The sequence below is a fragment of the Salmo salar genome, chromosome 26, assembly GCF_965601325.2.
Source record: "Salmo salar chromosome 26, fSalSal1, whole genome shotgun sequence".
Lineage (NCBI taxonomy): Eukaryota > Metazoa > Chordata > Actinopteri > Salmoniformes > Salmonidae > Salmo > Salmo salar.
In genome coordinates, this window is record NC_138316.1 from 49,315,243 (window position 1) to 49,342,203 (window position 26,961).

Consider the following 26,961-nt stretch of genomic DNA (forward strand, 5'->3'; position numbering starts at 1 on the left):
CACTCCTGTTTCAGAAATTCAGCTCACACAAATGTCAAAGGTCAGGATTGATATTGTCATTTATCAGCGTAGTAACAAACCCCCACCAAGCGACCATGTGACCCCCAAACTGGTCACACCACTCTCATTAGTGGAGTTAGATTTTTCTGTTTTAGAAATTCATTTCCTGCAATTCTACACATTTTGACATGCTTTGTGTGTTCATATGATACCTGAGTGACTCAATCAATGGGGGGGGGGGGGGCACTGGGGTTGAGGCCTCTGGTCATGTGATCTGGATGACTACAAGATTTTAGATGGGTAAGTTAGGCTAACCAGCTATCTCGCTAACATGACCAGTAGTTGATCAACTGGACATTTCAGACAGGTTATAAACAGCTCTATAAGAGCTGCCTGTGAATGACATAACAAGAGGAAAAACTGCTCAAGCACAACCACATTTCAAAATTGAACCTTGTACATTTTCCCACATCAGTCACTTCAATCAAACTTTATTATTTCATCAAATCTCTGTAATAACCAGGGTTGGGGTCCAGTCAATTCATAGAGTAAACCAAATTCTAATTAGAAATGTTCCCGTTTTAAAAGGCATCGAAGAGAATTGGAATGTGTACTTCCTGAATTGACCACAAGCCTGCTTAATAACTCATAAATAGTATAAAATGTCAGAATTTGTATCCACATACTTTACATACTGTAATAAGGTTATTACATTTCATACTTTTTTCTTCCAACATAAATAAAAATGCAATACAATATGTCCTCAATTTGTTTAGTATTCAGTAGACGTGTTCTCCTTACAAACCTTTTTTTCAGTGGTAAATGTCCACATTTTCAAAGTATTTTTTTTCCTCATTAGTAATACTCAAATCTTTCCCAAGGACTTGATGGATTCGCTCTCAGAACGATCATTAAAAGATACCAAGTTAAAAAGTATTGTGTCCAACTTGATGCCCTTGTAGTTCTTCATGGAAATTGTCTTTATATATTGAATAACTCACCATAGTGTGATGGAAGCCACATAATGTAGACACACACTTATCCAAAAAGGGTAATTCCCTCCAATCTGTGTGAACTAATGTAAATATTCCAGAATACCACTCTGGAATCAGGTTTTCCCATGATGATGGAAACTCCACTTCTCTTCCCGGCTGGGGTATGTTCTTTAGAGTGGTCCGTTCGTACTGGACATCTTCAGATACCTCCCTGTTTTACTGTTTTCTTCTGTTTTGTGCCTTTAACACATATCCTCTCCCTATTTATTCTAACCCAGATATCCTCTCCCTATACACTATAACCCAGATATCCTCTCCCTATAGACTATAACCCAGATATCCTCTCCCTATTTAATATAACCCAGATATCCTCCTGCCTATAGACTATAACCCAGATATCCTCTCCCTGTTTAATATAACCCAGATATCCTCCTGCCTATAGACTATAACCCAGATATCCTCTCCCTATAGACTATAACCCAGATATCCTCTCCCTATTTAATATAACCCAGATATCCTCTCCCTGTTTAATATAACCCAGATATCCTCCTGCCTATAGACTATAACCCAGATATCCTCGTGCCTATAGAATATAACCCAGATATCCTCTCCCTATTTAATATCACCCAGATATCCTCTCCCTATAGAATATAACCCAGATATCCTCTCCCTATAGACTATAACCCAGATATCCTCTCCCTATAGAATATAACCCAGATATCCTCTCCCTATAGACTATAACCCAGATATCCTCTCCATATGTAATATAACCCAGATATCCTCTCCCTATTTAATATAACCTAGATATCCTCCTGCCTATAGACTATAACCCAGATATCCTCCTGCCTATAGACTATAACCCAGATATCCTCCTGCCTATAGACTATAACCCAGATATCCTCTCCCTATTGAATATAACCCAGATATCCTCTCCCTATTTAATATAACCCAGATATCCTCTCCCTATTTAATATAACCCAGATATCCTCCTGCCTATAGAATATAACCCAGATAGCCTCTTCCTATAGACTATAACCCAGATATCCTCCTGCCTTTAGAATATAACCCAGATATCCTCTCCCTATAGACTATAACCCAGATATCCTCCTGCCTATAGAATATAACCCAGATATCCTCCTGCCTATAGACTATAACCCAGATATCCTCCTGCCTATAGACTATAACCCAGATATCCTCTCCCTATAGACTATAACCCAGATATTCTCTCCCTATTTAATATAACCCAGATATCCTCTCCCTGTTTAATATAACCCAGATATCCTCTCCCTATAGACTATAACCCAGATATCCTCCTGCCTATAGAATATAACCCAGATATATCCTCTCCCTATTTAATATAACCCAGATATCGTCTCCTCTCAACCCTCCTTCTCTTTTTCCTCTTTAGCAGCTGAATCAGACTCTCCATGGCTCTCCTGGTCCCCATGCCCACCATCGATCTCTGTCTGGCTAGCCATGCTCCTGTCTCCCCCCTCCATCTCCTCCATGTCCAACACCACCTCCTCAGTCTCCTCCTCCTGACCCAGAGTATCCGGGATGATCTCCACCTCGATCCCAGAAGCATCCTCGTTCTCCTTAAACCACACTGACTTCCCTCCTTCCTTCCTTCCCCCCTTGGCGAGGATGGACCTCATCCCGTCCTTGTCTCCTCCTCCTCTCCCCCCTCCCCTAGCAGGGCTGCTGGCCGGGCTGGGCTTGGCATGGTGGTTGTGGTTGGCGTACAGGCCGCAGAAGCCACAGTGGCGGTCGCTCCGGCGTCGCTCCAGGGGGATGGCCCTGCCTCTGTCCCCAGGGACAGTAGCACCTCGGCCCCTCTTGTCTACCGGCTCTGGACGTCTGGGTCCGCCGCGCAGGGCATCACCCTCGGTACCCTGGTAGCCATCGTTGGTGTACTGCAGGGTGTCCTTGGGTCTCCCATGGGGTCTCGCCATCTTCAGACACGGAGCCAAACACTACAGACAGGACAGAATACAGGACAGCTACCATGTCAAATCTGACAAGTACAAGGATCACAGGATAAGGGCTTTATGTGTTGTGTATATCATTTGGTTGAATAAATAGTAACAAATAAATAATAAAAGGTGATAAATAGTCATAAATAATAGTAATAAAGTTGGCCTATGAGTTAAAAACTGAAGCACTAGAGAGAGAGGAGTAGAGAGAGAGAGAAAGCTGTCATTTACACACAAGTTAATGAACCATTGATCTCTAGGCATTGTTCAATGTCACAGATGCTTCTGCCTTCCTATAGCGTTAGGTTCATTTATTCTGCTTTAACACAGAGAGCCCTTCTGTGAAGTACTACTCATAAATATTCAGTGAAGCTGTTCAATTCGATCAGGATAAATGCCTTGCTCACAGGCCTTCCATCAGCATCTAATCCTATCCAGGGTTATTCAACCAGCCTTCACTACTCCATCCAACAGCCCCGGCTAGCCTGCTTACCTGCTCCCAGATCTGTTTGTTAAGTCCTGCCAAGGTGTTGGCAAGACAACACAAACAGTTCTGACGATAGGTTACCTTCTTGTTAGGGCTAAGGCCGCTTCAAAAACACTTACAGGACAGAACTTTCACCAAGTGTCATGCTGCGGAACTTCCTCAATACCAGCATCCCACTGGGAGGAATCCACATGAACGCCCCTCCAACTGGTGATTACTAGTGGGGAAACTCACCTATCATCTCTGACATCTCCCACATACTGACCTCTGATGTCACATCCCACTGGGAGAAACCCACATGAACGCCCGTCCAACTGGTGATTACTAGTGGGGAAACTCACCTATCATCTCTGACTTCTCCCACCTACTGACCTCTGATGTCACATACTAAGGAAATGACCTGGATAACAGCATTTTTGGCAGTTAAATACAACAACAAAACATTATTCCTGCAAAAAAATTATCTATTAATATGTTTTTTTTAACACTATAATTAGTCTGCGAGGCTGATAGCTGTGCTGTTAGTGTATGGGTAGGCTGATAGCTGTGCTGTCAGTGTATGGGTAGGCTGATAGCTGTGCTGTTAGTGTATGGGTAGGCTGATAGCTGTGCTGTTAGTGTATGGGTAGGCTGATAGCTGTACTGTTAGTGTATGGGTAGGCTGATAGCTGTGCTGTTAGTGTATGGGTAGGCTGATAGCTGTGCTGTTAGTGTATGGGTAGGCTGATAGCTGTGCTGTTAGTGTATGGGTAGGCTGATAGCTGTGCTGTTAGTGTATGGGTAGGCTGATAGCTGTACTGTTAGTGTATGGGTAGGCTGATAGCTGTGCTGTTAGTGTATGGGTAGGCTGATAGCTGTGCTGTTAGTGTATGGGTTATGCAGCTTGTTTGCCATTAGCCAACAGGCCTACTCAACGAGTTTAAAGCACTTCAACACATACAACTCGTTGATCCCAGTTTACAAGTAGTATTTTCGGAGTTTCCCACTTGTAATGAATGCAGCATCAGTTCTGAGCTGAACTCACAGAATGGTGCTGACCTCAGTTATGTTGTCCAGGTTGGTGCCTTCTTTCATCAGGCGGGAGATCAGGAAGCCAATCACGATGAAGCAGAGAACCAAGATGGCTGCCATGACCAATCCTAGCAGAGCCATGTCCCCCGCCCGGTACCCTGCCCCAGAGGGCAAGGGAACCGCCACAGCTGTAGAGGGTCAGAGGTCAGGGAAAATAATAGTCAGTCAAGGCAATCAGTCAAGATATCAATCAATCAACATATAAAATCAAGATATCAATCAACCAATCAAGTTATCAATCAACCAATATATTAGTCAATCAAGCCGTTACAGCAGACAATGGCCTTTGAGATGTACCTAAGCTCTACTCCACTTCACTTCTAACTTGAACCCCATCATAGCATATCAATACAGGCTTTAATATGGAGAGTACAGAGTCTGCTGTTGGTAGGAGTAGATCCCCACCATAGTATATTAATACAGGCTTTAATATGGAGAGTACAGAGTCTGCTGTTGGTAGGAGTAGATCCCCATCATAGTATATTAATACAGGCTTTAATATGGAGAGTACAGAGTCTGCTGTTGGTAGGAGTAGATCCCCACCATAGTATATTAATACAGGCTTTAATATGGAGAGTACAGTCTGCTGTTGGTAGGAGTAGATCCCCACCATAGTATATTAATACAGGCTTTAATATGGAGAGTACAGAGTCTGCTGTTGGTAGGAGTAGATCCCCACCATAGTATATTAATACAGGCTTTAATATGGAGAGTACAGAGCCTGCTGTTGGTAGGAGTAGATCCCCACCATAGTATATTAATACAGGCTTTAATATGGAGAGTACAGAGCCTGCTGTTGGTAGGAGTAGATCCCCACCATAGTATATTAATACAGGCTTTAATATGGAGAGTACAGAGCCTGCTGTTGGTAGGAGTAGATCCCCACCATAGTATATTAATACAGGCTTTAATATGGAGAGTACAGAGCCTGCTGTTGGTAGGAGTAGATCCCCACCATAGTATATTAATACAGGCTTTAATATGGAGAGTACAGAGCCTGCTGTTGGTAGGAGTAGATCCCCACCATAGTATATTAATACAGGCTTTAATATGGAGAGTACAGAGCCTGCTGTTGGTAGGAGTAGATCCCCACCATAGTATATTAATACAGGCTTTAATATGGAGAGTACAGAGCCTGCTGTTGGTAGGAGTAGATCCCCACCATAGTATATTAATACAGGCTTTAATATGGAGAGTACAGAGTCTGCTGTTGGTAGGAGTAGATCCCCACCATAGTATATTAATACAGGCTTTAATATGGAGAGTACAGAGTCTGCTGTTGGTAGGAGTAGATCCCCACCATAGTATATTAATACAGGCTTTAATATGGAGAGTACAGAGTCTGCTGTTGGTAGGAGTAGATCCCCACCATAGTATATTAATACAGGCTTTAATATGGAGAGTACAGAGCCTGCTGTTGGTAGGAGTAGATCCCCACCATAGTATATTAATACAGGCTTTAATATGAAGAGTATAGAGCCTGCTGTTGGTAGGAGTAGATCCCCACCATAGTATATTAATACAGGCTTTAATATGGAGAGTACAGAGTCTGCTGTTGGTAGGAGTAGATAATCTGAACAGTCAGTCGTCCACCATCAAGGGCTCATTTCTCTTTGCTATGAATTAACCTTCCCTTGTGGTGCTATGTGAAAGTCGTACCTGGTATAACCAGGACAGAGAGGGCCGCTGTACCAAACTCCCCTGTAGACAGGTCCATAGCACGAATCTACACACACATCACAAGGAAAAATACATTATTATCATGCCTATGAATGTCTCTGCAACCCCCCAGCATTAACCAAAACATTTATCAAAACAATTATAGTAGTCTAGTAAGAGGCAGGTAACTACTCAGCTGCAGAGCGAAGGACTCTGCCTTCACAACCTTCTTCAGAAGAACAATGAGACTGGTAACCACTCACCTGCAGAGCGAAGGACTCTGCCTTCACAACCCTCTTCAGAAGAACAATGAGACTGGTAACCACTCACCTGCAGAGCGAAGGACTCTGCCTTCACAACCCTCTTCAGAAGAACAATGAGACTGGTAACCACTCACCTGCAGAGCGAAGGACTCTGTCTTCACAACCTTCTTCAGAAGAACAATGAGACTGGTTACCACTCACCTGCAGAGCGAAGGACTCTGTCTTCACAACCTTCTTCAGAAGAACAATGAGACTGGTAACCACTCACCTGCAGAGCGAAGGACTCTGTCTTCACAACCTTCTCCAGAAGAACAATGAGACTGGTTACCACTCACCTGCAGAGCGAAGGACTCTGTCTTCACAACCTTCTCCAGAAGAACAATAAGACTGGTAACCACTCACCTGCAGAGCGAAGGACTCTGTCTTCACAACCTTCTTCAGAAGAACAATGAGACTGGTAACCACTCACCTGCAGAGCGAAGGACTCTGTCTTCACAACCTTCTCCAGAAGAACAATGAGACTGGTAACCACTCACCTGCAGAGCGAAGGACTCTGTCTTCACAACCTTCTTCAGAAGAACAATGAGACTGGTAACCACTCACCTGCAGAGCGAAGGACTCTGTCTTCACAACCTTCTCCAGAAGAACAATGAGACTGGTTACCACTCACCTGCAGAGCGAAGGACTCTGTCTTCACAACCTTCTTCAGAAGAACAATGAGACTGGTTACCACTCACCTGCAGAGCGAAGGACTCTGTCTTCACTATCCTCTTCAGAAGAACAAACCCTTCGGTTGTCACGTTGACATAACTGCTGTACTGCACCTCGTATCTCATGTCTGGGTTTACACCCTGAAACACACGCACAACCACACACACGCACAAACATATATACACACACACACACACACAAATAAACACACACACACAAACAAGCTGATTAAAGTTGTGTGTCAGTGTTTCAAATCCCACACAGAACAGAAGCGTAACTACCCAGAATTGATGGTAATTGTGTCATTTCTAGGACTGTCATGGTGCCAGACGAGTATGTCTCTACTGTATATAAGACGTGACATTACATTTAGAGGTCCCATGAACAAACACAGACTGAGATTGTAAGACAAGTGTCTGCTAAAATGATTCAAATGTAAATGTTGATCTCTTCTGACTCTTACGGTGGCAAAGTCCTCGTCTCTAGCCCTGACCCTGAAGGGTCTGTTGGAGGTTCTGTCTCGTAGGATCATGGTCTCTGGGACTGAGTTACTGTAGATATATCCTTCATAACGCTCCTTCTCAAACCGCGGAGGGTTCCTGCTCTTCTTCAGCACCTCGATGGTGACCTGAGTCACCGCAAACTGGTCCCTGTTGGTGACCTGGGAGGCCTGGGAGAGGTGGGAGAGGTGGGAGAGATGGGAGAGGTGGGAGAGGTGGGAGAGATATGGGAGAGAGTATTGTCCATCTCCAGTCCCCGAGGGCCTAGTGTCTGCAGGTTATTACTTCCCCCTTGTGATTAAGGTCATTGATTGGTTAGGAACTCCTGTTGTGGAAATTCTAACCAAGTGCGAAAGACTTTGTTAATTCTTCAAACAATCAACCTTTATTTAATAAGAATTGCAATAATGTAGCTGGTCGATCCCAACACTCTGAAGTGTGATGCCAAGAGCTCAATCATACAGAGAATACAGAGGTCTACATGACAAACAACAGATGTGTGGAATGGGTCAGAAGGTGAGGCTTGGTATATGAGAAAGGAGCCAGATAGCATTTGCTGTGAAGACTGTTCTAATTGTATATAAACCAGGGTTTGGCCCCATTATGATCCCACTATTTATAAAGGCAACATCTAATGGAGTCTATGTGCCATTAACACAAACCTTTTTTTAATTTAAGTAGGCAAGTCAGTTAAGAACATATTCTTATTTACAATGACAGCCTAGGAACAGTGGGTTAACTGCCTTGTTCAGGGGCAGAACAACAGATTTGTACCTTGTCAGCTCAGGGATTCGATCAAGCAACATTTTGGTTACTGGCCCAATGCTCTACCCACTAGGCTACCTGTTGGTTACTGGTCCAATGCTCTAACCACTAGTCTACCTGCAGGTTACTGACCCAACGCTCTAACCACTAGGCTACCTGCTGGTTACTGGTCCAATGCTCTAACCACTAGTCTACCTGCAGGTTACTGACCCAACGCTCTAACCACTAGGCTACCTGCTGGTTACTGGTCCAATGCTCTAACCACTAGTCTACCTGCAGGTTACTGGTCCAATGCTCTAACCACTAGGCTACCTGCTGGTTACTGACCCAACGCTCTAACCACTAGGCTACCTGCTGGTTACTGACCCAACGCTCTAACCACTAGGCTACCTGCTGGTTACTGACCCAACGCTCTAACCACTAGGCTACCTGCTGGTTACTGGTCCAATGCTCTAACCACTAGGCTACCTGCTGGTTACTGGCCCAACGCTCTAACCACTAGGCTACCTGCTGGTTACTGGCCCAATGCTCTACCCACTAGGCTACCTGCTGGTTACTGGTCCAACGCTCTAACCACTAGGCTACCTGCTGGTTACTGGTCCAATGCTCTAACCACTAGGCTACCTGCTGGTTACTGGCCCAACGCTCTACCCACTAGGCTACCTGCTGGTTACTGGTCCAATGCTCTACCCACTAGGCTACCTGCTGGTTACTGGTCCAATGCTCTAACCACTAGGCTACCTGCTGGTTACTGGCCCAATGCTCTACCCACTAGGCTACCTGCTGGTTACTGGTCCAATGCTCTAACCACTAGGCTACCTGCTGGTTACTGGTCCAATGCTCTACCCACTAGGCTACCTGCTGGTTACTGGTCCAATGCTCTAACCACTAGGCTACCTGCTGGTTACTGGCCCAACACTCTAACCACTAGGCTACCTGCTGGTTACTGGCCCAATGCTCTACCCACTAGGCTACCTGCTGGTTACTGGTCCAATGCTCTAACCACTAGGCTACCTGCTGGTTACTGGTCCAATGCTCTACCCACTAGGCTACCTGCTGGTTACTGGTCCAATGCTCTAACCACTAGGCTACCTGCTGGTTACTGGCCCAACACTCTAACCACTAGGCTACCTACTGGTTACTAGTCCAACGCTCTAACCACTAGAATACCTGCTGGTTACTGACCCAACGCTCTAACCACTAGGCTACCTGCTGGTTACTAGTCCAACGCTCTAACCACTAGGCTACCTGCTGGTTACTGGTCCAATGCTCTAACCACTAGGCTACCTGCTGGTTACTGGTCCAATGCTCTACCCACTAGGCTACCTGCTGGTTACTGGTCCAATGCTCTAACCACTAGGCTACCTGCTGCCCCCAAAACTTGCTCTAGTTCCTGAGTATCATCATTATCATCAAAATGTCATTTGGTAACGCATATACGTAGGCCAAATAGATGAGGATCAGATTCCCTCTCAGGATCAGAGGGTTCCTACTCTCCATTCAGCAGGGACATGATGAGAAGAACCTGGTCTCAGGGGCCAAACCCTGCTTTCTATACAAATACAACAGTCTTCACAGCAAATGCTATCTGGCTGGGGGGATACTCCTTTCTCATATACTGTACCAAGCCTCACCTTTTGACCTATCATCTGCTGTCTCGTGCATGGGAGTTGCATTAGATGCAGCTGGGGAAGCCATACTCCACTAGACAGAGAAGAGTGGATCCCAGCCCTGGCTGGGAGCATCAGCAGAATGGATACGTCATTTCGAACTGAATTATGGGTGAGACTAATGTTTCTTGAAAACAATCGATAAAGAAATCCTAAGGGGGCTGCTGTGAATCTAAGTGGACCTGCGGGTTGCCATCATAGAGAATTATGTGGGGTTCTGAAACAGGGACGACTACGACTAGTTAAAAGCCTAGGGTGAGGGGTTCTGAAATAGGAATACCTACGACTAGTTAAACTAGTAAGACCATCTAAAAGCCTGGGGTTTAGGATTCTGGAAACAGGACACCTATGACTAGTGAAGTTAGGACTGATTAAAAGCCTGGGCTGTGGGATTTCTGAGAGATACCCATGACTAATGAAATGAGTGAAAATATAGTATGTAAATAATAAAATATAGGTAATGCCCTGGGTTAGTATAGTAAGATGTAAATGTATGAGTTACGGTATGCCAGGAACTAACCCTGAGATAGAAATGAGAAAATATTCCTACAGGTTATATTGTAGAAAACTAATTGATTATTGTGTTTTGGGAACAGTACAGTGTGAATGTGATATGAGAGTTACTGGATAATAAAAGATGACTATAACGTTATTGATGGATTCTGTGAATATATATATTAAAAAAAGGAATAATTGTATGTGTGTATTGTAATGAAACAGCAGGGAGCAGGCCTCGAACCCTCGACCTTCTAGCCCGAGGTCCGGTGCGCTATCGACTGTACCGCGAAAACATGCTCGAGTCGATTCCCGCGCTTATGAACCCAGGGTCGTTACAGTATAACCGATTACTGGAGATTTGATCAAGTAATAATCGAAATAATAATGATATGCAACTTTTTTTTTTAAACTCATACGTAGATGTACATAAGGGGTATAAGATTTTTTTTTAAATAAAAAGTATTCTGAAAAGTTCAGAGTGGTCCCTTTATGGATCATTTGATAAAGATAAGGTTATTAAGCATTGACCATTGTATGACTGTCTAAAGGGTCTGGGAAATAAGAGGTTTTTTTAAATTAAATAAAAGATTGGCGTATGTTCACTTTTGGTAAAAGTACGGGGAATTGATTTACACTAACCAATAAAACTATAAAAAGCTAATGGGTTTTTCTCCGTCCTGGTAATACATTTGGGGGGGAAAACCTGCCCATAATGCCTGGAAATTAGTTTTTCAACCTCTCTCTTTTTCGCAGCAAGAGACGAGTTGCTACATATTATCGGATAATCAATTTTTCTATAAAGTCAGAGAGAATTCAGATGGAATATCGACGTAACTGTTACGGAGTCTAGTTGATAGGTAATCGACTGGCCGGACTGTTCCCCGGACTCCACGTGTAGGGATTTGTACAATGCATGAACAAGGCTATTGAACTAGACATTGGTGTCTGTCTTTATTACTTTATCCAATATATCATACTGAAACAGTAACTTGGATCGACGTAAAAAGCCTAAGTAGGTTTTCTATCAAAATAATTGTCATTGTGGTGCAAATTTTATGTAATACAGGAATTTCAATATGTCGCAAGAGAAAATATAATCCGCTTTTATTAAACTCGACAGATCTGTTTCCAAATCAGTGGATGTCCATTTACTCGTTTGACTGCCCTGATTGTAAATGAATCCCTTTGCGCATATAACATTTCACCAAATGTTGGACGAACTGGTAATTGTGTCGTTATTATTTGGTAGATTAAACCCCTACAACTCATCCAGAACGAAGTTCTCTCACGTCACCCCGCTCCTCCGCTCTCTCCACTGGCTTCCAGTCGAAGCTCGCATCCGCTACAAGACCATGGTGCTTGCCTACGGAGCTGTGAGGGGAACGGCACCTCCGTACCTTCAGGCTCTGATCAGCCCCTACACCCAAACAAGGGCACTCCGTTCATCCACCTCTGGCCTGCTCGCCTCCCTACCTCTGAGGAAGCACAGTTCCCGCTCAGCCCAGTCAAAACTGTTCGCTGCTCTGGCACCCCAATGGTGGAACAAGCTCCCTCACGACACCAGGACAGCGGAGTCAATCACCACCTTCCAGAGACACCTGAAACCCCACCTCTTTAAGGAATACCTAGGATAGGATATAGTTATCCTTCTAACCCCCCCCTTAAAAGATTTAGATGCACTATTGTAAAGTGGTAGTTCCACTGGATATCTTAAGGTGAATGCACCAATTTGTAAGTCGCTCTGGATAAGAGCATCTGCTAAATGACTTAAATGTAGATGTTAAGACTACAAACAATTATAAATGGTCTATTTGCGGGATTTACTTGTCATTTCAATAGCATTGGGTCTGTGTTACTGACTCAAATCTGGGTTTCTGATTGTAATTCAACTGTTGCCATGGTTTTCTTAGCTAGATACAGCAGCCGGTGTTTGTTTTAACAGGTAAACTGGACGATTTAGCAGCTCGCTCAGTTCAAATGAACAGACTAATTTATTCAACATGAATAGCGAGGCGATTTCAAGATAATACGTTTTTGTGATGCCTAATAGCCTGCTAGAATAGGCTACTGAGAATGGTGTGGTAATTTCAATCCCTGAATGAAATATTAATAGTATGGATATGAACTGAATCTATCCTTGTCAATAACAGACAGTGTTTGTTTTATTACCTGTAGTCTAATCAGAAGGGACTGTTACCTACATGTAATGCATTTTAAATCAGCAAGCTGTAACCATGACAGAGGTGCAAATTGCGACAGAGCTGTAACCCTGATTATGATAAAACATGGCTACAACTGCAATGGATTGAATTTGTGGGCAGTAAGAGGCTCTAGTTTTGTGAACTATTTTAGCTCCCATCAAAATTTATATTTTCCCTTAGGAATTGGCTGATGTATTTTATACATGTGGCGCATTACATGTTAAATCTTAAAATAATATACATTTAATAAGTGTGAAGCAGATGTGTGGAATGGGTCAAAAGGTGAGGCTTGGTATATGAGAAAGGAGTATCCCCGAGCCAGATAGCATTTGTTGTGAAGACTGTTCCAATTGTATAGAAAGCAGGGTTTGGCCCCTAAGACCAGGTTCTTCTCATCAGCTATCCATACCAGAGACATCTCCTTCCTGGTACCTCATAGTACAGAAACGCCAGCTCATTCTATGTAATGCAGGCTGTAGGTTCGATCAGCGAGCCATCATAAATCAATTGCCAGCGCCAAGCCCCAGAGGCCGAACTCAGGCCACACAGACACAGAAGAGAGAGTACTGAGAAACCTTAGTTGATGAATAAACAGTATTAAAACACCAGCCTGTAATTTTCTACCAAGCTCCCTTAACCCTGTTGCCTAGGTCTTAATTGGACATGTTTTAACTCCCACCTTGTAATTAAGTCTAGTAGAGGGAGGTGGTCTATCTAGTAGAGAGGGGGAGGTAGTCTAGTCCTTGTATTTTTCTGTCATTTTACCAGGTAAGTTGACTGAGAACACGTTCTCATTTACAGCAACGACCTGGGGAATAGTTACAGGGGAGAGAAGAGGGGATGAATGAACCAATTGTAAGCTGTGGATGATTAGGTGACCATGATGGTGTGTGGGACAGCTTGGGCATTTTTGCCAGGACACCAGGGTTAACACCAGGGTTAACACCAGGGTTAACACCAGGGTTAACACCAGGGTTAACACCAGGGTTAACACCAGGGTTAACACCAGGGTTAACACCAGGGTTAACACCAGGGTTAACACCAGGGTTAACACCCCTACTTTTATGATAAGTGCCATGGGATCTTCAGTGACCACAGAGTCAGGACACCTGTTCAACATCCCATCTGAAAGATGGCACCCTACACAGTGCAGTGTCACAATCACTGCCCTGGGGTATTGGGATATATCTTTTTTTTTTAGACCAGAGGAAAGAGCACCTCCTACTGGCCCTCCAACACCACTTCCAGCAGCACCCAGTCTCCCATCCAGGGACTGACCAGGACCAACCCTGCTTAGCTTCAGAAGCAAGCCAGCAGTGGGATGCAGGGTGGTATGCTGCTAGCTCTCTGTAGTCTCCTGTGACAGACTGTTAATATAAATATCAAATAGCATGACCAGCACACACAAGATTTGGTTCTGGGTTTCCAGATTACTATATCATAAACTAGAATTCTTCTCAAACCCAAATGGGATCAGATAAAGTCACCACAATGTATTTTATATTAGTGACTTTTAGAAGTCTATAGCTACTTTATGAACTATATGTTTATAAAATGTGTTCTGAAACCCCAAATTACGTTCTAGTAAGAAAAATGCATCTCATTCATCATCATTTGAAAAGATCCATGATCTGAAGATCAATTTCAATGTTGAACACAATCATAGCTTTCAATCGATTAAATGACAAAAGAAGAAATTGAGTCCACAGATGGAAATACAGATTGAAAAGACATCTCTTACCAGGACAGTGAGGGTTATTGGGCCTGCTATGTCTGCGGCTTTGGCCATAGAGATGTTCCCCGTCTCCTCATCGATCTGGAAGATGCTGCCTTCATTCCCTGGGAGGGAAAGATACACAAACCATGAAGTCAACATTAGTCTGTTATGAGATACAGAGGAGAAACCATGAAGTCAAGATCAGTCTGTTATGAGATACAGAGCAGAAACCATGAAGTCAAGATCAGTCTGTTATGAGATACAGAGGAGAAACCATGAGGTCAAGATCAGTCTGTTATGAGATACAGAGGAGAAACCATGAAGTCAAGATCAGTCTGTTATGAGATACAGAGGAGAAACCATGAAGTCAAGATCAGTCTGTTATGAGATGCAAAACTAGATTACTGTGGGGAGAACATCACAACTAGATTACTGTGGGGAGAACATCACAACTAGATTACTGTGGAGAGAACATCAAAACTAGATTACTGTGGGGAGAACGTCAAAACTAGATTACTGTGGAGAGAACATCAAAACTAGATTACTGTGGGGATGACAGCAAAACTAGATTACTGTGGAGAGAACATCACAACTAGATTACTGTGGGGAGAACATCAAAACTAGATTACTGTGGAGAGAACATCACAACTAGATTACTGTGGAGAGAACATCACAACTAGATTACTGTGGAGAGAACAGCAAAACTAGATTACTGTGGGGAGAACATAAAACTAGATTACTGTGGAGAGAACATCACAACTAGATTACTGTGGAGAGAACATCAAAACTAGATTACTGTGGGGAGAACATCAAAACTAGATTACTGTGGGGAGAACATCAAAACTAGATTACTGTGGAGAGAACATCACAACTAGATTACTGTGGAGAGAACATCACAACTAGATTACTGTGGAGAGAACATCACAACTAGATTACTGTGGGGAGAACATCACAACTAGATTACTGTGGAGAGAACATCTAAACTAGATTACTGTGGGGATGACAGCAAAACTAGATTACTGTGGGGAGAACATTAAAACTAGATTACTGTGGGGAGAACATCACAACTAGATTACTGTGGGGAGAACATCACAACTAGATTACTGTGGAGAAAACATCACAACTAGATTACTGTGGGGAGAACATCACAACTAGATTACTGTGGAGAGAACATCACAACTAGATTACTGTGGGGAGAACATCAAAACTAGATTACTGTGGGGATGACAGCAAAACTAGATTACTGTGGAGAGAACATCACAACTAGATTACTCTGGGGAGAACAGCAACTAGATTACTGTGGGGAGAACATCACAACTAGATTACTGTGGAGAGAACATCAAAACTAGATTACTGTGGAGAGAACATCAAAACTAGATTACTGTGGAGAGAACATCAAAACTAGATTACTGTGGGGATGACAGCAAAACTAGATTACTGTGGGGAGAACATCACAACTAGATTACTGTGGAGAGAACATCACAACTAGATTACTGTGGAGAGAACATCACAACTAGATTACTGTGGGGAGAACATCACAACTAGATTACTGTGGAGAGAACATCACAACTAGATTACTGTGGGGAGAACATCACAACTAGATTACTGTGGAGAGAACATCAAAACTAGATTACTGTGGAGAGAACATCAAAACTAGATTACTGTGGGGAGAACATCAAAACTAGATTACTGTGGGGAGAACATCTAAACTAGATTACTGTGGAGAGAACATCTAAACTAGATTACTGTGGGGAGAACATCAAAACTAGATTACTGTGGAGAGAACATCACAACTAGATTACTGTGGAGAGAACATCACAACTAGATTACTGTGGAGAGAACATCAAAACTAGATTACTGTGGGGAGAACATCACAACTAGATTACTGTGGGGAGAACATAAAACTAGATTACTGTGGGGAGAACATCAAAACTAGATTACTGTGGGGAGAACATCTAAACTAGATTACTGTGGAGAGAACATCTAAACTAGATTACTGTGGGGAGAACATCAAAACTAGATTACTGTGGAGAGAACATCACAACTAGATTACTGTGGAGAGAACATCACAACTAGATTACTGTGGAGAGAACATCAAAACTAGATTACTGTGGGGAGAACATCACAACTAGATTACTGTGGGGAGAACATAAAACTAGATTACTGTGGGGAGAACATCAAAACTAGATTACTGTGGAGAGAACATCACAACTAGATTACTGTGGAGAGAACATCAAAACTAGATTACTGTGGAGAGAACATCAAAACTAGATTACTGTGGGGATGACAGCAAAACTAGATTACTGTGGGGAGAACATCACAACTAGATTACTGTGGAGAGAACATCACAACTAGATTACTGTGGAGAGAACATCACAACTAGATTACTGTGGGGAGAACATCACAACTAGATTACTGTGGAGAGAACATCACAACTAGATTACTGTGGGGAGAACATCACAACTAGATTACTGTGGAGAGAACATCAAAACTAGATTACTGTGGAGAGAACATCAAAACTAGATTACTGTGGGGAGAACATCAAAACTAGATTACTGTGGGGAGAACATCTAAACTAGATTACTGTGGAGAGAACATCTAAACTAGATTACTGTGGGGAGAACATCAAAACTAGATTACTGTGGAGAGAACATCACAACTAGATTACTGTGGAGAGAACATCACAACTAGATTACTGTGGAGAGAACATCAAAACTAGATTACTGTGGGGAGAACATCACAACTAGATTACTGTGGGGAGAACATAAAACTAGATTACTGTGGGGAGAACATCAAAACTAGATTACTGTGGGGAGAACATCTAAACTAGATTACTGTGGAGAGAACATCTAAACTAGATTACTGTGGGGAGAACATCAAAACTAGATTACTGTGGAGAGAACATCACAACTAGATTACTGTGGAGAGAACATCACAACTAGATTACTGTGGAGAGAACATCAAAACTAGATTACTGTGGGGAGAACATCACAACTAGATTACTGTGGGGAGAACATAAAACTAGATTACTGTGGGGAGAACATCAAAACTAGATTACTGTGGAGAGAACATCACAACTAGATTACTGTGGAGAGAACATCACAACTAGATTACTGTGGAGAGAACATCACAACTAGATTACTGTGGAGAGAACATCACAACTAGATTACTGTGGAGAGAACATCACAACTAGATTACTGTGGGGAGATCATCAAAACTATATTACTGTGGAGAGAACATCAAAACTAGATTACTGTGGAGAGAACATCAAAACTAGATTACTGTGGAGAGAACATCAAAGCTAGATTACTGTGGAGAGAACATCAAAACTAGATTACTGTGGAGAGAACATCAAAACTAGATTACTGTGGAGAGAACATCAAAACTAGATTACTGTGGGGATGACAGCAAAACTAGATTACTGTGGGGAGAACATCACAACTAGATTACTGTGGAGAGAACATCACAACTAGATTACTGTGGAGAGAACATCACAACTAGATTACTGTGGGGAGAACATCACAACTAGATTACTGTGGGGAGAACATCACAACTAGATTACTGTGGAGAGAACATCACAACTAGATTACTGTGGGGAGAACATCACAACTAGATTACTGTGGAGAGAACATCAAAACTAGATTACTGTGGAGAGAACATCAAAACTAGATTACTGTGGAGAGAACATCAAAACTAGATTACTGTGGAGAGAACATCACAACTAGATTACTGTGGGGAGAACATCACAACTAGATTACTGTGGAGAGAACATCACAACTAGATTACTGTGGAGAGAACATCACAACTAGATTACTGTGGGGAGAACATCACAACTAGATTACTGTGGAGAGAACATAAACAACCCGTTGTACCTCTAAGTATCCTGTAGCTGATCAGCTCACTCCTGTTTCTGTCTCCATCCTTGGCGTATAACGGACCAGGCTCCAGAGATAAAGCACCATCCTGTGGACAACAACAGACCTGGGTCAAATACATACTGTATGTGAAATACTTGAGCTGCACTTGGTTTAGTTTGCCCTGTTTAATGGAACCAATTGAATAGTCAAACTCACCGCGATTACTAAAATACACTATAAGTACTCTACAAGTGGATGTTGCACTTCTATTAGATGTGCAATGTGGACTGATGAAGCAGAACGGGTCAACTTTAACAACAAGAAGAAGAGACGTTCCTCTCTCTGTTAAGTTTCACAGATATACTGTAACACACACCTCTCTCTGTTCAGTTACACAGATATACTGTAACACACACCTCTCTCTGTTCAGTTACACAGATATACTGTAACACACACCTCTCTCTGTTCAGTTACACAGATATACTGTAACACACACCTCTCTCTGTTCAGTTACACAGATATACTGTAACACACACCTCTCTCTGTTAAGTTACACAGATATACTGTAACACACACCTCTCTCTGTTAAGTTACACAGATATACTGTAATACACACCTCTCTCTGTTCAGTTACACAGATATACTGTAACACACACCTCTCTCTGTTAAGTTACACAGATATACTGTAACACATACCTCTTTCTCTGTTAAGTTACACAGATATACTGTAACACACACCTCTTTCTCTGTGAGGTTGACCTTTGCCCTGTAGCCGGAGCTGACACACAGTTTGGCTATCCCCAGGTTGGTTCTGACACAGGGCTGGAACCACGGTGGACGGTTGTCAATGTCCTTCACGTTAACCGTGATGGTCACCACGGCAGTGAACGAAGGCTCGCCAGACTCAGAAACGTTATACGTGTCCTGGGAAAGGGTATTCATAGATTGTCAAGGAAGGTCAAGGGGCATTGAGCTGAGGACAGCAAATCCTGGTTCTCTACTATATAGGATTATGTTATTTTACAGATTCTAGTATATTTCTAGAATACTTTTCAGATTCTAGTATATTTCTTGAATACTTTACAGATTCTAGTATATTTCTAGAATACTTTTCAGATTCTAGTATATTTCTTGAATACTTTACAGATTCTAGTATATTTCTTGAATACTTTACAGATTCTAGTATATTTCTTGAATACTTTACAGATTCTAGTATATTTCAAGAATACTTTACAGATTCTAGTATATTTATTGAATATTTTACAGATTCTAGTATATTTCTAGAATACTTTACAGATTCTAGTATATTTCTAGAATACTTTGAAATCCCATTTCACATAAACAGTAGGGCAGAATGTAAAGAACAGTATACCTGTACATGTAAGACAAGGGAGATCTTTTGGACGGAGTCGTAGTCGATGATGTTGTGCACCAGTATGTTGGGGGTGTTGGCGTTCTCCAGTCGTAGATACCTGTTCTGGTGACACCAACAATGACAAACGTGTCTGTTTAATCTCCTAACTGCTGAGCAATGATTTGACTGAACCTTTATTTATACCAGGTTAGTCTTGTTGAGATAAAAAAAATAAAAATTCAGGAAAGAGCTGGACCAAGACAGCAGCATCAACAGATCAGTGATGGTGTTCATCGGTGATAGAGGGAAGGTCTTACCGTGGCTGACTCTAAACGATAGTACAGTGGCTCAGAATCAATGTCTGTGGCCTCTATCCGACCAACACTGGTGTTCACAGGAGTCAGCTGTGGGAGAGAGGGCCCAGAATCAACATATTATGTTACAGAAATGTTACTTCTTGGAAATGTACCGATATGGAAAGTTAATTCATACAAACTGATGTGGTATTATATGAAGGGTGCAAGTAGTTTATTACTATAGTCATCATAACATAGTCACCATTGTATTTTTAGGCCCACATATAAGTGTCTAATGCTATAAAATATATAGTAAATGAAAGATGGTCAGTCTCACCTCGTTCACCTGGAGAACGTAATGACTCTGAGCGAAGTTTGGAGGATTATCATTCACATTTTCAATGAAAACTTCAACAGACACGTTCACCTTAGAAAAGAGTGGATCGTTGTTAGTTTGCATTTGAAAGCAGCAAAACATTTTAGAGAACCTACTTATTTTTAGAGTTGAAGATTTGATGTGAAAGCAAATTGATATTCTACACATTGAAGTTCTTCACCCATAGCTTCAGAGCAGAAATATGGTTTGACCATTGACAGGTACAGCCCAGAAATAGCGAGGCCAAATGATGCTTAGGAATCCAGAGTCCTATTCCCTATATAGTGGTACTACTATAGACCAGAGTCCTATTCCCTATATAGTGGTACTACTATAGACCAGAGCCCTATTCCCTATATAGTGGTACTAGTATAGACCAGAGCCCTATTCCCTATATAGTGGTACTACTATAGACCAGAGTCCTATTCCCTATATAGTGGTACTACTATAGACCAGAGCCCTATTCCCTATATAGTGGCACTACTATAGACCAGAGCCCTATTCCCTATATAGTGGTACTGCTATAGACCAGAGCCCTATTCCCTATATAGTGGTACTACTATAGACCAGAGCCCTATTCCCTATATAGTGGTACTACTATAGACCAGAGCCCTATTCCCTATATAGTGGTACTACTATAGACCAGAGTCCTATTCCCTATATAGTGGTACTACTATAGACCAGAGTCCTATTCCCTATATAGTGGTACTACTATAGACCAGAGCCCTATTCCCTATATAGTGGTACTACTATAGACCAGAGCCCTATTCCCTATATACTTTAGACCAGAGCCCTATAAGGTACAATTTGGGACATAACCCATGACTATGACATTTCATTTACATTTTAGTCATTTAGCAGACACTCTTATCCAGAGCGACTTACAGTAGTGAATGCATACATTTCATACTTTTTTGTTGTTGTACTGGTCCGCCGTGGGACCAGTATGAGACATGTCATCACTACTACTAACTGATCTGGAGCCAGTTCTGTTGCAGCGCACCCGGACTCACAGGCCCATGACCATGAGACATGTCATCACTACTACTCACTGATCTGGAGCCAGTTCTGTTGCAGCGCACCCGGACTCACAGGCCCATGACCATGAGACATGTCATCACTACTACTCACTGATCTGGAGCCAGTTCTGTTGCAGCGCACCCGGACTCACAGGCCCATGACCATGAGACATGTCATCACTACTACTCACTGATCTGGAGCCAGTTCTGTTGCAGCGCACCCGGACCCACAGAGCATCATCCACACTGGGCAGGGACTGGGAAACAAACACAAAAGCACCAGCTGTTATTTCACATCATAGACAGAATATATCGGCATAGTCCCTCCACCTTTCTTTTGACCTTTTTGTCAATGGAAAAATGACCTTTGACCCCATAACTGAGTCAGTTCATGGCCACGTTCCAGTCCAACTACTTTGCAGTTGGCATGCAAGCCAGACCTCACAACACTACCTGAACTTGTCCACAGTTTTAAAATAACTGCACTTTGTGACATGTTAAAAATGCTATAAATGTTAAAGTTCTGACACTGTACGTATAAAGTGTCTCAGAGTAGGAGGTCTGATCCAGAATCAGTCTCCCCCTGCTTGTATTCTTTGTATTCTACAAAGCAAAACTGATCCTAGAATCGCTTGATACATTGTCCTTGAGCTCTCACCTCAAAGTCCAGTCCTCTCTTGGCGATGAGGTCCGTCCCCCGCAGGTAGAAAGCCTCCGCAGGGTTCTCTGTGATGGTCAGCTGAACATCAACACTACAGTTGATCCTGGCTACTAGAATGTCCACAGTGCTGTTCTCTTTTATAGACACAGGGTCAGGAGAAACTGTACAGACTGAGAGAGATGTCAAACAGACACAGATACAGGGGTCAGGAGAAACTGTACGTGTGGTGGAGGTGTGTCTACAGATACACTGTATTAATGAAGGTGTGGAGGAGGTGTGTCTACAGATACACTGTATTAATGAAGGTGTGGTGGAGGTGTGTCTACAGATACACTGTATTAATGAAGGTGTGGAGGAGGTGTGTCTACAGATACACTGTATTAATGAAGGTGTGGAGGAGGTGTGTCTACAGACACAGTGTATTAATGAAGGTGTGGAGGAGGTGTGTCTACAGACACACTGTATTAATGAAGGTGTGTCTACAGATACACTGTATTAATGAAGGTGTGGAGGAGGTGTGTCTACTGATACACTGTATTAATGAAGGTGTGGTGGAGGTGTGTCTACAGATACACTGTATTAATGAAGGTGTGGAGGAGGTGTGTCTACAGATACACTGTATTAATGAAGGTGTGTCTACAGGTACACTGTATTAATGAAGGTATGGAGGAGGTGTGTCTACAGATACACTGTATTAATGAAGGTGTGGAGGAGGTGTGTCTACAGATACACTGTATTAATGAAGGTGTGTCTACAGGTACACTGTATTAATGAAGGTATGGAGGAGGTGTGTCTACAGATACACTGTATTAATGAAGGTGTGGAGGAGGTGTGTCTACAGATACACTGTATTAATGAAGGTGTGGAGGAGGTGTGTCTACAGATACACTGTACTAATGAAGGTGTTGAGGAGGTGTGTCTACAGATACACTGTATTAATGAAGGTGTGGAGGAGGTGTGTCTACAGATACACTGTATTAATGAAGGTGTGGTGGAGGTGTGTCTACAGATACACTGTATTAATGAAGGTGTGGTGGAGGTGTGTCTACAGATACACTGTATTAATGAAGGTGTGGAGGAGGTGTGTCTACAGATACACTGTATTAATGAAGGTGTGGAGGAGGTGTGTCTACAGATACACTGTATTAATGAAGGTGTGTCTACAGGTACACTGTATTAATGAAGGTATGGAGGAGGTGTGTCTACAGATACACTGTATTAATGAAGGTGTGGAGGAGGTGTGTCTACAGATACACTGTATTAATGAAGGTGTGTCTACAGGTACACTGTATTAATGAAGGTATGGAGGAGGTGTGCTATTGATAAGAGCTAGGTAAATGAGTAATCCGTTTGAACAAGGGGATTGTAAATAGAAATGACACTTGTTTTAGATATATTTTACCTAATAATCACAAGAGACAAATGTGAAACCAGTCATATGGCAACAAACTGAAGCATATCAACATATCAACTTTCCCACAATAAAGTTTATGAAATGTTGTGCCATTATGCAGAATTTAAATGTTAAGACCTTTTAACTTGTAGGGATGGGCACTCTTGAATGTCTTAATTATAGGCTACCCCGACTTTCTCTATCTCCTATTTCTATCACGTTAAATATTAGCCATTATCAGTATCGACAGTCAGTAGGCCTAACAAACACACTACAATTCAACTGTTAGTTCCAGTCATTTGGTAAATAGCCGACATTATCATTCCATTTAATTCCATTGTTTCGTGTAGCTTCATTTGCTTCCTCTATAAACGCCGTCGTGGCCACGTGGTTGTTGCTGAGGATCATTAGTAACGGGTGATGACGTCACAATAAGAAGGCCCTGTAGGCGTTTTCCGCAAGGTGGGAGACCCACGAGGTCTGGGGGCACATGCTCATGTCATCGATGTCTATGTTTTATTTATTTTAATAAATCACTTTGAGAGTAACCCTCCAACAAGTCATTCATGAACCTTTTTCATTTTCAGATGTACTAGGGAGCAAAGTGTTTGTTTGTTTTTTTAGCTTCAGGAATGTGACTGAAAAGGTGAAAAATAAAAGATAAACTGAAAGTATAAGGGGATATCGGTGAATATATGGCGTGGTCAAGACTACGACTGCGCCAGTGTAAGGAACACTCAGGTGTTCCAAATCGCATATTTAGCTTTACACCACTCCAGTCGACGTTTGGCATTGCGCATGGTTATCTTAGTCTTGTGTGCGGCTGCTCAGCCATGGAAACCCCTTTCATGAAGCTCTCGACAAACAGTTATTGTGCTGACATTACTTCCAGATGCAGTCGGTAGGGAGTGTTGTGAGTGTTGCAACCAAGGACAGATGATTTTTACTCGCTACGGTGCTTCAGCACTCGGCAGTCATGTCCTGTCAGCTTGTGTGGCCTACCACTTCCCGGCTGAGCCGTTGTTGCTTCTAGACGTTTCCACTTCACAATAACAAGACTTACAGTTGACCGGGGCAGCTCTAGCAGGGCAGACATTTGACGAACTGGCTTGTATGACGGTGCCACCTTGAAAGTCACTGAGCTCTTCAGTACCGCCCATTCTACTGGCAATGTTTGTCTATGGAGATTGCATGGCTGTGTGTTCGATTTTATACACCTGTCAGCAATGAGTGTGGCTGAAATAGCCGAAATACAGTCATTTGAAGGGGTGTCCACATACCTTTGGCCATGTAGTGGACCATCTGTAGAGATGCTGTCTTTATCAGCATCATAAAACCTGATAGCGTGGATAGGGACCGTCTCTAAAGGTGAAGGTGCTGTCTTTATCAGCATCATAAAACCTGATAGCGTGGATAGGGACCGTATCTAAAGGTGAAGGTGCTGTCTTTATCAGCATCATAAAACCTGATAGCGTGGATAGGGACCGTATCTAAAGGTGAAGGTGCTGTCTTTATCAGCATCATAAAACCTGATAGCGTGGATAGGGACCGTCTCTAAAGGTGAAGGTGCTGTCTTTTTCAGCATCATAAAACCTCATACTATTTCAAACACATAAAATATGCATCTAAGCCAAACTGAAATCTTATCAGAAACATGTTGGGTCGTTTTCACAGATTTCTATTTTCTTGCATTTTATCGCTGACCCCTAAAGGTCTTGGAGAAAGAATCAGAGATGACAGAGAAAACATTACGGATGTCAACTATATTGAAGCATTCTATCGATCTATCAATTATATTATTCTGTTGAGCAAGGGTTGATTTAATCTTCTAGGTCCATTTATAATGACAGAAGAGAAGCTGCATCTAATTATAGACAAGTTGACTAACAAATAGCCTACCAAAATGTTGGAAATTATAAGCAGAAACATATCTAAATCAGGCAACAACAAAAATATCCTGCACCTCCTGTTAATTAAAAAAAATCCTTCTGCTGTCTCTGACTGCAGCCTACAGAACATTTTGTATATTAGTGGGTTAGGGTTGGGTGCAGGTCTCAGATGTTCACTTTATCACACATAGTCGGGCGGTTGCGGATGGGTTATTAGCAATTACGGGCGGGTGCGGGTGAGCCAACAGCTGACCTAAGCACGGCTAGCGTGTGGAGGAAAGGCATAACTTCCTAAGTCAGAATCAGGCCCATGGTCAGTATGACGTACAGGCCTCAAGGCCTGTGAAACAGTGACAGAGGTACTTATCAATGTATAAAACCATTTTTGATAGAGGTCAGATTGCACGGTGCTTGAGTACAGTATCCCCCCCATTAAACAAGAAACCACAATCCACAACCCCTCTCATAACACACCAAGATGACCACTTGACCAAAGCAGCCAATAGAACATCACTACTCACGTTTCTCAGCTGGACAAAGTATAGAAAGTAAAAACAACACCAGACAACCCAGAAGGATATTTGCAGTTTGCTGTTTTCCTTTATAATTATATAGTTCCATGTCCTGGTTTTCAAGACGACACAACAAATGAAGTCCGTAGAGAGGACGAGGAGAGGAGACGATGGTACCAGCTGGTACTCACTGGGCATAATGCTTTGTCTGTGTTGCCCTGCCTGACGTGTGGGAGTCGACTACAGTTGCAATGTTTGTGACTTCATCTTAGGGTCATATTATTGCCTAAAGAGCCTGCCAATAGTGACCCGCTAGCCTCCTACTAAAATACTTGCATCTGTTTTGCTGCTTGAAGGGATCACACTGGAAGTGTCTGAAATGGCATCCTATTCCTTATGGGCCCTGGTTAAAAGTAGTGCACTATATAGGGAATAGGGCCCTGGTTAAAAGTAGTGCACTATATAGGGAATAGGGCCCTGGTTAAAAGTAGTGCACTATATAGGGAATAGGGCCCTGGTTAAAAGTAGTGCACTATATAGCGAATAGGGCCCTGGTTAAAAGTAGTGCACTATATAGGGAATAGGGTGCCATCCATCCCAGATTACCTCCACTCAAAAAGAGACCGCTTCTGGATGGATCGGTGGGTGGATGAATGGATGAATGTGTGGGCGGGTGGATGGGAGGATAGATGGATGGATGGATGGATGGATGGATGGATGGATGGATGGATGGATGGATGGATGGATGAATGGGTGGATGGATGGATGAATGTGTCGGCAGGTGGATGGGAGGATAGATGGATGGATGGATGGATGGATGGATGGATGGATGGATGGATGGATGGATGGATGGATGGATTGGTGGGTGGGTGGGTGGGGCATTTGAATACCTTTTATTTAATATTTGTGAAACTGAAATGTCAGATGTAACCAGTCAGATGTAACCAGTCAGATGTAACCAGTCAGCTATAACCAGTCAGATGTAACCAGTCAGATGTAACCAGTCAGCTATAACCAGTCAGATGTAACCAGTCAGATGTAACCAGTCAGATGTAACCAGTCAGATGTAACCAGTCAGATGTAACCAGTCAGAT

At 42.6% G+C, this 26,961-nt stretch overlaps 1 protein-coding gene across 1 annotated transcript; it reads right to left on the reverse strand.

Annotated features, from left to right (window-relative positions):
* Positions 1–262: 262 nt before the first annotated feature.
* Positions 263–26,150, reverse strand: cdhr5a (cadherin-related family member 5a). The gene is made up of 14 exons (XM_082969812.1): positions 25,877–26,150; positions 22,071–22,243; positions 21,604–21,669; positions 20,355–20,444; positions 20,039–20,125; positions 19,740–19,844; positions 19,106–19,291; positions 18,383–18,473; positions 14,535–14,632; positions 7,623–7,829; positions 7,186–7,299; positions 6,186–6,252; positions 4,494–4,654; positions 263–2,968 (listed from the first exon to the last, which is right to left on the reverse strand). Exons 1-14 carry the CDS (start codon positions 25,974–25,976, stop codon positions 2,375–2,377), a joined length of 2,139 nt encoding a protein of 712 aa, XP_082825938.1. The 5' UTR covers positions 25,977–26,150; the 3' UTR covers positions 263–2,374.
* Positions 26,151–26,961: the final 811 nt, after the last annotated feature.